The sequence below is a fragment of the Antennarius striatus genome, chromosome 21 (assembly GCF_040054535.1).
Source record: "Antennarius striatus isolate MH-2024 chromosome 21, ASM4005453v1, whole genome shotgun sequence".
Classification (NCBI taxonomy): Eukaryota; Metazoa; Chordata; class Actinopteri; order Lophiiformes; family Antennariidae; genus Antennarius; species Antennarius striatus.
The window spans coordinates 9,723,256-9,737,417 of NC_090796.1; the positions used below are offsets into that span (position 1 = coordinate 9,723,256).

The 14,162-nt window shown below is 38.7% G+C and overlaps 2 protein-coding genes across 3 annotated transcripts; both read right to left on the bottom strand.

Annotated features, from left to right (window-relative positions):
* Positions 1 to 463: 463 nt before the first annotated feature.
* Positions 464 to 9,848, bottom strand: LOC137587989 (transforming growth factor beta-1-induced transcript 1 protein-like). 2 transcript variants are annotated; one of them, XM_068304673.1, is made up of 11 exons: positions 9,664 to 9,848; positions 5,842 to 5,990; positions 5,615 to 5,670; positions 4,760 to 4,893; positions 4,606 to 4,684; positions 3,979 to 4,063; positions 3,181 to 3,366; positions 2,889 to 3,062; positions 2,728 to 2,809; positions 2,160 to 2,308; positions 464 to 1,250 (listed from the first exon to the last, which is right to left on the bottom strand). In XM_068304673.1, exons 1-11 carry the CDS (start codon positions 9,674 to 9,676, stop codon positions 984 to 986), a joined length of 1,374 nt encoding a protein of 457 aa, XP_068160774.1. In that variant the 5' UTR covers positions 9,677 to 9,848; the 3' UTR covers positions 464 to 983. The 2 variants fall into 2 exon arrangements, with proteins under 2 accessions (XP_068160774.1, XP_068160775.1); XM_068304674.1 differs by lacking the exon at positions 9,664 to 9,848 and adding an exon at positions 6,440 to 6,540.
* Positions 9,849 to 10,717: 869 nt separating this feature from the next.
* On the bottom strand, positions 10,718 to 14,134 carry LOC137587992 (elongin-B-like). The gene is made up of 4 exons (XM_068304678.1): positions 14,047 to 14,134; positions 13,198 to 13,332; positions 12,870 to 12,978; positions 10,718 to 12,064 (listed from the first exon to the last, which is right to left on the bottom strand). The coding sequence occupies exons 1-4, from the start codon at positions 14,047 to 14,049 to the stop codon at positions 11,952 to 11,954; spliced, it is 360 nt and encodes a 119-aa protein (XP_068160779.1). The 5' UTR covers positions 14,050 to 14,134; the 3' UTR covers positions 10,718 to 11,951.
* Positions 14,135 to 14,162: the final 28 nt, after the last annotated feature.

Sequence of the window (14,162 nt, forward strand, 5' to 3'; positions counted from 1 at the left end):
CTCATTGACTTTTAAATGAACTCACCTGTGCAGCGCACAGGTGAGTGCGCCTCAACACCGGTCACGTGGCTGCCATCGTCTCACGTCAATATGGTTAGCGACAAGTTGATCGATATTTCGTAATTGGGTTTTGAGTGTGTTAAAAATTGGATACATAGTAATAAATGATTGGACGTTCGGGATGCCGATGTTTATTTTTGAAGTAGTTGAGCTCCAGCTTAAAAAGCTGGCGGCGATGAGGAAATAGCGACACCACGTGGTCACAGTTGTTACTGACGGTTTGCGTTCATTTTAGAGTTTCTTTGGAAGCATTAATAATTCTGACTGATGAGCATGAAATTATATGGATTTTATAAATATTTAACATTTCAACTTACTGTTGATTTTTTTTAATTTCTGATAGAATAAAGATAAAATTAGCTGCCGTTTCTTGGAACCCCATTTTTTCTAAGGAAACAGCGAGGCCAGTTGTGTTCTTCTTTATTTTAATCTTTGGAATTGTTTTTGACAAATTTGCATAGAGCGGTAGGAAAAGAATGATGCAAAAATATCTGAGAGTAAACATGACAGCTTCCTTTGTTACACAAAAGCACACAGTAGCAGTCAGCATACTATACATGAAATTGCAGGAATTCTTACGTCTTGCATTACAAAGCAAATATATTAGAGGCCATGTTCTTCATAACAATACTAGTCTGTCACTGAAACAATAAATTCAGTCTTAATAAATTGTTTCTTTTTATCTTTGGTAAAATATTTCAATATTCAATGTAATATCCATACAGTATATAAAAGATGTACATATAGGACATTTGGAGTTTTCATTTGCTAGTCTAATTTAAAGTCATTTGGTTGGATTCTTTTTTTTTTTAAATTTCTCTCCTTCTAACAGTTTAATGTTCTTAAAACCAAGAAAGAGACCAGCTCCACCTGCATTTCCACAATTAAAAAATCAACACAAACTGAGAAGTCCTGCTGTGAGCTCAGCCAAAGAGTTTGATGAAGCAGGGGTGGCAGTAGGGTTTGTTCTCCTGCTCTTTGAAGCAGCCTTTGCTCAGGGGCTTCAGGCAGAAGTGACACACGAGGTGGTGGGGATGGAATTTGGCACCCATGGCAGTGACACAGCGGCCCAGGATTGGCTGCTGACAGGCCTGGCACATACTCCCACGGGACTGATGGTAGTGAGCCTCACACAGAGGCTGACCCTCATGTTCAAAGAAGCTGCCGTTGAGGAAGGGGCTGTAGCACTCCTGGAAGAAGCAGGGAGATTCAGTAAGAGCTCAGAGCCTCACAAGGACAGCTGGCAGACACACTGCTTTAGAAATATAACTGTGAAGGGAATATTTAGATATCCACTTCTGTGTAAAAAAAAAATTTAATAATCAGAGTCAGCATTTAACTTTAATAATCATTCATCCTTACTCTGGTCTCTGCCTTCACTTTGACCTTAACAGAACTTTTTACCTTTGAGAGACAGAAATCTAAACATTGAGTGCCCACTTTTGAAATCAAGTCAAATAGCAAACTTACAGGTAATTACATTTTAGGGATCGGTTTAATTTTTGGGTGAAATTGTGATCTGAATCAAGATCACCAACTATGGCCTTCCTGTTGTGTGGATCTGCAGGTTTGACCACAAAAATATCACATGATTTTGACCACTGGGATAAAGGCAAAGGTACCCCATGGATTTTAACTTAGTTCGGAGTGTTTTGTAATAAAAATTCTGTTTTGTTCTGTCATAAACAAAGGCGAAGACACGTGTCATGCCAATGGTTTCTCAAAATGCCACTGATCAGTATGTGGTAATAACACATCAAAACACAAAAAAGAAACAAAGCAATGTGCCAGAAAAAGCAGTGAAGTCATTAGCTGATGTGACTGCTGCATGTCTGTCTGTGAGAGGAAAGCCTGTTCTGTGGAGGATCCTGAGCAAACAGCAGTCTTTGAATTTCTTCACATACATGAAATTAATTTGACTTGGAAGCAAAGAATGAGTAAATGACACTGGTTTTAAATAATTTATGCAGACATTTGAAACTAAATCTGCAAATACCTTATAAGAACTGCCAATATAACACACAAGAGATCAAACTCCACCTTATAAAGATGTAACATTATCATTGAATCATGCACTAAAAACACAAACAAAGACTCACCCTACAAACAAAGCACTGTGGATGCCAGAGAGAGTTCAGAGCTGAGATGTAGTTTTCCAGAATAGGCTGGCTGCAGCCTTGACAGCGAGAAGCAAACAAAGTCAAGAAGCACTGCTGACAGTACTGCTGGCCATCACGGTCATGGAAACCTGCAGAGGATACAGTCACAGTTTTACACGGTGACAGAGTTGCTTTGAAAATGTTTAGTTAATTATATGATGCCGGAAGAAAACACTGAGCGAATTTTACATGACTAAGATTTGTGGACATCTACATGTACAGTATACTTGTCAAAGTCCTGGAATCCAAAGAAATTACTGTTTTCCAAGAGTTAACAGCTTTTTTATTCAGGCCTCTTAAAGCCCTTCGGCGTCAAACGGCATGTGGACATCTATATAAAGAGATCTCTACCTCTAGATTTCTATAATAAAGAAGCATTTAACAGTATTCTCATTGATCAAATTAATAATTAATAGAATGTGAATGTGTGCTTGATGGGTCAGGAGCCTGCTGAGTTTCACTGTTAACAAGTTCATGTTGAACCCAAACAGGATGTGCCACCCATTACCTTCCTCTCCAAACGCCCGGCTGCACTTAACACAGCAGAAACACTCCGGGTGCCAGTTCTTATCCAGAGCCGTGACCATTTTCTAAACAGGACGTATGAAAAGTTCAGTGCCTGGGGTATGAAGTTCTGGGTCAACTGATACAAGCACGTCTGTTTCTCACATTTAGAATAGGCTTGTTGCATTGTGCACAGTGAGGGGAGAAGAGGGTGAAGTAATCCGACTCGCAGTACGGACGTCCGTCTTTCTCAAAGAAGTTGCGACTTCCTAACTCTGTCTCGCACTCAGTGCAAACAAAGTGCTCAGGGTGCCACACCTTCCCAAGAGCCGTTACCACCTGCAAGAGGAAGCAGTCAGAAGTTGGACAATGAGGAACATTCTCTAAAAGTCATCTTTATGAATGACATTATACTTTTTACAATTAGTTAGTGCTGGATAGATGGAAAGTGAGTCACCTGTCCTACAACTGGTTTCTGACAAGCTGAACAATTTCCTTTAGAGGAAGTTTGAACTCCTTGTCGGCTCAGGTCCGACTGAAGCAGCCCCAGCATGTTGTCCAATGAGCCACCGGAGGAGGGCTGCATCGGGGCGGCGGCGGGCTGCTGAGGTGCCGTCACCACCGGATTGACAGGGGCAGCTGGCTGGAAAGAGACAAAAATGGATGGATGGACCTGTCTTTTGAGAGTTGTCCAAGAGTTTATCAATCTAGACTTTGAAATTAACAGCACATAATGACAGTTAGTCTTGGCATCCAGATTTGACATGTGTCACACAAATCATCAATCCCACCAGATACATATCTGGTATTTGAAACTACTGGGCACAGTCAACGTCAGGAATTCATTCATTCAGGCTTGTGTTTCACCCTTTTTTGACTCCATAGTGAAACCTAAAATGAGAGAACCATTTTCTCTGCTGACAATCTTGATATTGACTCACTGATTGAAGAGAATTACTGAATTATATAGCCAAGGTGATCTAAAACTCAGACTTCCATTTAGCTGAAGCTATTTATGAAGCTGTAAAAAGGCTCCAACAAGATGGCTTTCCATCATCAGGCCGGAATTGCCATTTCTCCATCGCCATGCAGCAACAGAAAAGTCATCATACAGTAAAGTGAATATCTTCATGAGTCCACCATCAATCAGTATGAACAGTTCTGTTTGATTGGCAGAAAAATTTCAAGCCGCTGCAGACCTGTAGATTTATATTAAGGACTATCCTCTGATTTATGTGCTTGTACGATCTCTTACTGTGCTCTGGACTCTGAAGTCTGACAAGGAAGCCATCAGTTTGTCCAACTCCAATGTGGCTGATGTTGCTGATGGCTTTGCAGAACTGAATTAAAAGAAAACAAAGATTCCAATATAACAATAAACCAACAAATTACAACATTTATTTGATCTACTTAAAATACTGAACAAAAGATCAATGCACATTAAGTAACACAGACATGTTTGCATGCAGTGGAGCTTACTTAAAATACTAAAAATAACTCAACAGAGTGAGGCTATGTCAATTGATATTGACTAAATGTACGTTTGTGTTAGGAGCCCTCTGTGTTTGAAAAGAAATACTTTAAGACCTAAATAGAAAAGCCAATTTCTGAATTTCCTGAATGATATTTACACATAAGTGCTTAAAAATGGCAGAATTCCTCTAGGTATGTTGCATGAAATACTCACTACTTATTCACTAAATATTATATTTAATATAGTTAATGGAAATTTTGGAAAAACTATTTTTTTCTTTAAATTTTACATTGTATTGTGGTTTCTTGAAACATTTTCTGCATGTTAAAACTGACTGTAATGCAGAATATACACAAAAGTTGCAATGAACAATGTTGAGTAATTTTTTTGACTTCACTCATTCAGTACCTGGAAGAGGAGCTCACGGCTTTATCCTTGATTTTGTCCATCTCATCTTTCTTCGAAGGAAACTGAGCCAGGATCTCATCTGATGACAGAAACAAGGTCGTGTAGAAGAACAGATTCCCGTGAAACACAAGCATGCACACAGAGACACACTAACCTGTGATGTTGAACTGGGTGGCATTGAGCTCCTGTAGCAGATGGTCCAGTTCACTCAGACCACCTCCCAACAAGGAGGAAGAGAAGGCTGGAGGAGGATCTGCTGTGCGGGGAGAGCGTGGTTTACACACTGTGCTGTAAGAATCGCAAGAGAGGGAAGCAGTAAGAGGGGTGAGGAAACATCGAGTCAGAAATGTGGTTGGTTTCTTCACGGTCACACTGAAATGAATCATAGGAGGCTCTTGATCTCTGTCCATTCATAACTGACTCATGTAGAGGAATACTCTCATTTGTCCCTCAGTGAGATGATCTAACCTCACTCAATGACAAAAGTGGACAAACTGATTAAAGTCAGTTTCCTGGTGGTTTCTGACCAGCTTTAGTCCGATATTTTGCATTTAAAAACAAAAGAAAAACTTTTATTTCTTCAATGTGAAATTAGTGCAATGGAGCAATGATACATTTTTAAAAGCACTCTGTTACAACAAAAAGTAGCACACTTTGTTTTATTTAATTTGTAAAGTAAATTAAAAAAAGTATTTTTATCAAAGTGTACTGAAAGTAACAAAATAGAACTCATCATGTCCAAAGGAAATATTAATAATGGATTATAACGGTTGCAGAATTAATATCTCTAGGTTAATATTAAAGCTGAAGAATGTGGAGGTAACAAACTGTTATACTGTACATCTTCTCTCTATTAGCTTCTGAATTTACTAACCCTAATTTGTTTATTGATTCTATTTTATATTGCAAATACATTGATCCAAATTTAGAAATTAAAATGAAACTGAAAGTAGAAAGTAAAACAGACCCAAACTGAAAAAGACTGGATTTCATGCACGTAATAATTTACCTGTATAATTTGTCTGGGTTGGAATTCTGGGAAGATTTCATAGCAGCAGAAACGGTCTTGGAGACAAAACAAGTGCAAGTCAGCATGTACAGTGAAGACGGTTTAACGATATCTATGGATTGAAAAGACACTTTTGGCCGTCTAGATGAGGCATAATAAAACCATTTTGAATCTTTAATGTAAAAATCATTATGAATATTATCCCTCCCCAGGAGCTAGTTATTTACCTGCTGTGGGGTGTAGGCAGGTGGGGGTGGCCGGGATTGGCTGGTGTCTTCCGTGGCAGGATCAGCATTTTTTGGAGGGTCAGAGGTGAGCAGGACAGGACACCGAGCTAGAGGAGAGCCGGTGTTCTCCAGATCAGCAAGGAGGGCGTCTGCAGGGAGGGAGGGGGGCATTAAATAGAAATATTCAAATGTAATAGAACTTTGGGATTTACAAAAAATATATCCTTCCGTTATTAAAGAAAATTAACTTCCTCAAATAAAAGCTGTACAACAACAACAACAACAAAAACAACGAAAACATCAATAATAATAACAAAAATAAATTAAATTATTGGTGCTTTTCTTAACACTGAAATAACCATACTGCAGTAAAAAAACAAAAAAAAAACAATGCAACACAGCCACATACAAAAACAATTATCAATCATTATTGTAGGGAATATTATGATTAGAAAGAGATGTAAGTAGAGAAATAGACTCTTGCATGCAGCACAGACAAAAAACATTGGATCAATGACAGATGATATGGAATCAATAATGTCACATACCGGCAGACAAATGGAAACAGATGCAAACATGTGCACATACATTTACGTACCAAACACAACAATACGAGGACTGAGAGGGTAGTTAGGTGGTTCAGACACTCCTAAGAAGAGACAGAGAGCCTGGGTGACCAATGCAGCACACACAAAACTGACTAACTTGTCAGATTATGAATTAGTAAGGACAGGAAAGTCAGAATTGGCACAACGCAGGAGGAAATTGTTGACATAGTGACGGGATTAGAGCGCACAAACATTTCTGCATCCGCTTCCAAGACATGCCGGCGTGAAAAGGAAACAGAGTAGGACGTGTTAGGCATCTGATATCTAAATACACCCCCGCTGCTTTCATACACTCATTCCATGGGGAGGTGGAAGCAGTTCAGAAACTAAACTTGCTCTGGACGAGGCTTTGCTGCTGCTTGGCATCACTTCCTGCTGACTAGAGTACTGTATGTGTGACTGAAGGCTAAAACTGCCACACAAAGCATGTCTTTCCTTATCTTGTTTCACTTAATGTTACCTTTGCATTCTATACGATGAGATGAAGAATCTCTTCAGAGCCAACACTACTGTGCCAAATGTATTTATTTATATTATTTTTGCTCTTTTGTGCAGAACTTGCTCTATTGATTCCTGCATTCCAGCAGTTGTATGAGTTCCACAGGGTTCTGTGCTGAATCAATGCTATTTACTCTAAGTGTTTCCTCTCAGTTATATTAATAAGAACACTGTAAATTTTGCATTATGTGGTAAATTGCTGATACATCTATTGATGCCCAAACACTATGAACCATATTATCATGTATTTAGGAGTATAGTTATATCTGATATCAATATAAAAGATACAGCTTTTTAGAAAATATTTTATTATTTTATTGTTTATTAATGTTGTTGCTCTCTGTGTCTCTTCTTCACTCGCTCTCTCTCTCTCTCTCTCTCTCTCTCTCTCTCTCACACACACACACACACACACACACACACACACACACACACACACACGCAACCCAGTCAAAGCAGTGTTTTCTTCACCAAGCGCTCCCTCCAGGGGTAATGACGGTTCTCTGTTAAAAAAAGAGGAGAGTCTAGACGTGTTCTCAAGATAACTAATGTTATCATGTCAGCATGTTTAGACAAATGTTATCATGAGATAAGATTTGTTTTCAATTTGTACTGTATAAATAAAACTGACTTGATTTATTTGACAAGAAACTGCATATTACTTATAATGATTAAAGGCCCTCCAGATATTGCATTTTCTAAGATTTGTGGGACTAATTAAATAATTCAATGATCTGTTGACTATTGGTCACTGTCAGTACAGGAAACAAAATATCCTGGTTTTTCCACTAGTTCATCTTCGTAATACAAATGAATAACTTTATTCAAGGGTATAGAACCCAGTAGATAGAACCCAGTAGATCAGGTGGTTCTATGACAGTAAGTGCTCCATTAGAGACATTTTAGTGGTAGATAAATAAGTTTGTTTCTCCTGGTTTTAGTGTTGAAAGAAATAGCAGTTTAGACTATTAAAATGCAGCTTATGGATGGTTCAAGTGATCCCATACTTTTATTTATTTATTTATTTTATTTAGCTATCTATTCATTGAGTGTTCACAATCAGTGCATCTCGTGACAAATGGGCTGACTTGGGTTGGTGGAAAGTATATCACATAGGGTAACTTATCAGTTTGAGACATGAATGAAAAACGAATGTTTAGTAAGATTAGCCCTGTTAAAGATGTCTCCCAAAGAGCAGATACTCAACAAGTGGTCAGGTTTCTAATCTGCTTTTTCCAGTGTCGAGAATAAGTTCTGAACCTCAGATTCTTGCCTTCTGGTGGTCTTTGTTGAATGATATCAGGGATGTTGGACCAAATTTCTACATCAACCTAATTTACCTCACCCTGTCTGGGTTTGTGTCGCTTCAGCCCCAGATGATTCACACGTAAGGCACGAGCATGTGGTGAGAATCTGCATATACAACTTACTCTCCCCCTGGCATTCTCTCTCTCTCTTTCTCTCTCTCTCTATCTCTCTCTCTCTGTGTCTATCTATCTATCTATCTCTCTTGCTCTTTCTCTTTCTCTCAAACACAGACAAACACACACACACACACACACACACACACACACACACACACACACACACACACTTTTACAGACTAAACTGCTCATATAAGGAGCTGAACCTCACTCATTGGGAATTATGACCATATTTAGAGCTGCCCGTCGACTTGTTTGTCTTGGCCAAAGGCCTCTTAAACAAGTGGTCTCTCACAACGGAAAGCCTCCCCAGATCCAACACATAAACTTACAACATTGGACAACAGCTTAAACTGAGAGTCCCAAACATGGCCACTGCCTGACTTCAACACTCAGCCAGTCGCCCAGGACATTCTTCTCACTGCATACAATCCGATCCAGATGTGCCCAGATGTGCTTGGCTAGATCTGCTCATGCCTTCCAGTAATCTTTAAAAAACACAAATCCTTCAATTCTTATGTGGACTAAAGAAAGAAAAAAAAAGCAGGCAACTAGGTCAAAAGAAAAATCTTTCTATTTTCATCAAACTTTGTGGCTTTATGAAACAGCAGTGTGGCCCTGGGCTATTTCAGGGCCTTTCTCACATTCCCAGAGAAGGACAGCTTCTTGTAATATTCCTCTGAGGAAGAGAAGAACATCTTTATCAGTCCCAAACAGCCACGCTTCCTCTGTGATATCTTAAAAATGTGAAGCAGTCTGTCGCACATTAAGTGGCTTCTGTCCATCCTTGACTTGTTAATATTTATGGATGGGGACTGCCTGCAGCCGATCCCCCTTAAATCTAATTTACCAAGCATCTATTGAATTTGCAGGGGCATACATGAAGATTCACCAGTAGTCCACGGAGTACAGAAATAGTGGTTCTCATACTGCTCGTGTCATTTTTGTCCCAACTGCTTGTAAATTTAGACACACACACACACACACACACACACACACACACACACACACACACACACACACACACACACACAAGGATAAAGACATCACTTGATGCCATATGAGTAAAAGCCCTTGTGCAATATAAAAAAGAAGTTTTGCCTTTTTTTTTGTGATACAATCTGTAAAAAAAAAAAAAAATCCATTTTATCCGACCTGCCTCGCTCATGTCTTTGAAGACAAAGAAAGGTAATTCATATTTCCTCTGAGTACCACCCCTTTCCTATAGAACCCCTGATGATATCTCATCATGTAGTTTAACGTCTGGAGGGCAGAACAGCGGTAATACGAACCCAAATCGTCCATGATGTCGCTTCAGCCGAGTGTTTCCCTCTTGGTGTGACACACGCGTACGTGGACCGCATTAATAGACGTGGATCCCGGCCGCGCACGGTGAGACTATTGTCTGCGTCGGTCGGAATAACTTGTAGGGCACCGTTATCCGCCAAGAGAGGAGGAGGAGGAGGAGGAGGAGGAGGAGGAGGAGGAGGAGGAGGAGGAGGAGGAAGAGGAAGAGGAGGAGGACGTCCCGTTTTTTCCACACACCACTCTTTTCCTGTGTAATGCCTACCCGGACCTCGGACAGCAGACGGCAGAGTTAAATACATGCGGTTGCAGACCCCGCATTCCCCGGACACGTGACGTCATCCTGGACATTCTGAGCCCTTATTTGGCTGCGGCTATAAAGTATTTAGTGGCGCTTCAGGACAGATGACAGAAGTTACTGAGAAATGTCTTCGTGTTCTTTAAGGTTAAAACAATTTAAACAGTGTCGGATACGCACCTCCCCTTTAAGAAAAAAAAATTGCAGATGCAATGCAATTAGAGCATTAAAGAAGCTGCTTTTTATTTTATATCAAAAAGGGGAAATCACACGGTTTTTTTCTGTTGTAGTTATCTATTGAAAAACATTTAAAGTGACTAGAATGGAATCTACATTAGTTGAGAACATATTTCAGTAAAGCCCCTTTTAATTCAAACATTTGGATACGCATTTAATAACTCGCTGTCATCCATCTAAATATGCTTTTTCCATATTTCACTCCCTGAGGAATTTAACTTTAAAATAACATGTCATGTGGCAATGCTAAAGATGTTAGTAAAAAAAAAAAAATCTCCCCCTCCAAATAAATCCTAACCGAATTCAAATGAATTTATCGTGTTAGTTTTGATAAACAAGGGAATCCCTTTATAGCTGGTATGGTAAGAAATTCAGGAACTTTGTGAAACAGAACTACATTTTAATTTTAAAATTGAGATAAGAAGCAGCTAAAGTCAAGTGACTTAAGCAACCTGTGATTTTTTAATTTATTTTTCTTAGCCTTAAGAAACCTCAGGACAATAACAAAATCTTAAAACCATGGTGTCTTTATTAAAACATCATGTATGAACTATAAAATGAACTCTTCATTGAATGACCAGAATTCCAGCAAAACAAATTTAAAAACAAAACAAAACACCAGTAGATTTTCTCACTGGAGACTTTTTTTGACATGTGACAGTAGGAAAAGCACAGGTGTAACACTAAAACAAATGATTCATTTGGTTGCTTCAGTTTCAGTTTCACAGTGCAGGCTGGCTCTTCATCACCTGTGCTGCAGAAGCTTTAAAATCGAGTTGGCCTAAATGCTTTTAGTAGCATCTGTGGTTTTCTTCCTAATACAAAATGTATCTCCATCAACCCAGTCACACATAACACTGACCAGATAAATAATTTTAAGTTCTTTAAACAATTAATACAAATCTGTGTTTAAAATTAAAAGTCAGTCACCAGTTTATTTTTATTTAAATTACGGAAGCTCACAGTTGTAGGTTATGGGGGGTGGGGTTGGGGGGTGACACATTGATGCTGGTGACATGATGATGCATTTTCAAAACTCGTGTTTTAACCGCAGAACATTACTGTGTCACAGGCAGAACTCATTTGAGAACACCGCCCCCCTCCGAAAAAAAGAAAAAACCTTCTGTTGTCAGAAGTATCTTCCCCCAGTCTCAGTGCACAAAACATGAAACAATGAACTGACAAAGGAACTAAAATGAAAAGACAAAAACACAACTATTACAAAGACCCTTTGCAAGAAATTAAAATAAAGCAAAACTGGAAAAATTACAACAAAGAGACTTGTTCAGTTAAAGGTTTATCTATTTTTGAGAACACAAAGAATTTCTTTTGAAACTGTTCATGCAGTTTAAGGACTTTCAAAAGGAAAACAAAATCTGATTCTTCTGCATGTTACACTAGAGCGCCGTGACATGTCTTTGCCTTTCCCCAAATATTAATTACTTGAATAACTGACACAAACACAGTCATACTCACACAAGGCCTAAATCAAGGAGCTGAACTGCTTGTGATGTGGATATAAAGAATTAAAAAATAACTTGTGAAGAAAACTGAATAAGTAAATTGAGGGAACGATTGGATGATGGCAAGACGATAACATGGATACGCTGGGTTACGTATAACGTCCCACCACACCAATTGAAATTATGTATTTTTCACCCTGCCACTTTTCAATTGCAGTTAATCCTCACACAGCCACTTCCAATTCTTCTCCCCACTGCTCCCTTCCTTTCCTTGTCATCACTGCACAGCTTGTTCATTGGCAGTACTACCAGAGTCCTGAGGCTTCATAACATCAGGAAGTTCTGGGGGACTGGAAAAGGCCTCAATGTGCAGCTGTTCGAACATCTCCTCTGTAGGGCAGAGCAGAAATGTTAGCTCCATTGTGACAGAGATGCATGTCACTCCAGTCCTTTACAAAGCTGCTTCAAAGAACGACTGCAGCAAAGCCTTCTGGGTGGATAGTCTATAGCTTCCTTGTGAGAACAAATCTACATGATGCATTACTTAAAAGATTCAAAAGGGATCCTCAAATACAATAACTGTGCATCATTTGTCAAATAAATTCATAAATGACTCAAAATCCAAATCAATTCTAATTCTTAGAGATGTATCAAAGGATTATAAAATTTAATTGGGATTTTTTTCATTGTCACTTACACTGAAATCAAAATAATTATAATAATAATAATAATAATAATAATAATAATAATTAAAAAAATAAGTTAAATAATAATTTCATAAGTAAAGCTCAAGTAGATTTGTGGTCAATATTATTACAAATATATCTGCCAATATTGGAATTTTGGCATCATCATTGATATATTAAGAAAATGGAAAAATAAGAATTCAGCTCAATCTTGAAATTGGATCATTTTTACTAAATGCAAACTTAGTTTAAAAAAAATTTCCATTTCCTGCTGCATATTGAATTCAACACAAGTACCTGAACATATGGATGCCAAGAGAAATGGGGCAGGAGCGGTTCTACTGATACCAGCTACCAGATCATGAGATCATTTCAGAAAAAAGTAGAAACTAAGCAGAAAAACGTGATTATCTCTTCAAAAAAAATCACCCTAATATGAGGGAAAAACAGAACATCCCTATTACTGAGAAGCCCACAAAAATTAAATTGTAAATATGAATTAAAATTACCATTGATGCGGAAAGCAAGACCAACTGTAGCTGGGGCTTGAGGTCTGGCAGTCTGGTTGGTGAATCCGGAGTCACCGAGTGTTTTGCTGTCCTCTAATAACTGGTCATCCTGTGGAAAAAAAGTTTCAAGTAACAGAGAATCCTCCCCCATCCTACAAAATATAATTTTGTCTCAGTGACATTTACAGAGAATATTTTAGTTACCCAGAGGAAACAAAAGTAACATGTCACCACTGTCACTAAGGATGACTGAACTAACGTTTCAGTGATGCTGTAAGTTATGTGAGACTAAATTCAGTATCACTGGCATACTTGGCTCTAAACGCACTTTGTAGAGCCTCTGATCTTCAGGTGTTCTTTTCAGAATTCCTTCAACAATACGCTTCAGCTCATAAACAGTGGTAGACTCTTTGGCATCTGTGAAGATTGTGGTCTTGTGTCGTCGGATCATTAAAAACACGTCCTGGGGGAGAGAGAAGACAACAAACATGTTTGACAAAAAAAATAAAAAATTCTATCTCTATGGCAACCAGTTCTGATGGTTCTTACATACAGTTCAACACACTTTACACAGGATACCTGATGCTCAGGTTCAGATATTACTTAAAAGCTCAACAGACTGTAAATCCTTTTATTTGATGGAACGCCTCAGTAGGTCAAGAGTATTTTTGTCTAAAGCGTTTTAAAACAACTAAGCCTTTTATAAATGTAAGTATTTATTGGGTGTTTTACTGATATGTCAGGGAGCTTTAAACACTTATTCAAGCTAATCGACCCACACAGTTCATGCCATTCATGGGCTAGCAGCCAACTGCCTGGATGAGGCATCGTACAAATCCGAAAAAACAGTCATCACGAATCATATTTAGGGTTTTTGATGCGAAATTTGAACCGTCAGTTAATCGGTAATCGGTCTGATAACGACGGGAAACTTTGATTTGATGTGATTATCCTCACTGGTTTGGACGGTGATCAATTCAACACCTCCAGGTTAGACAAAGATAGTTAGCACGCCGGCTAACAAACACAAGCTTGAACCGAACATGTCGACATCGGACAGCATCGCTTGTCGTTAAAGCGGTGACATTTTTCTGACAACGGGCTGAACGTTCATTCTGTGCTTATAAAGAGACAGAAATGTTATAAAGTACGGATAATAATAATAATAAAAAGTTACCATTTCAGTGGGTTAGCTAGCTACTCAATTCCGCCAGCCCCGTGTTTGTGCCGCAGAGCCCCAGACTGCACCGCTTGCGTACTTCCGTATATTGCGTAATTGAGTTTTGTATTCAC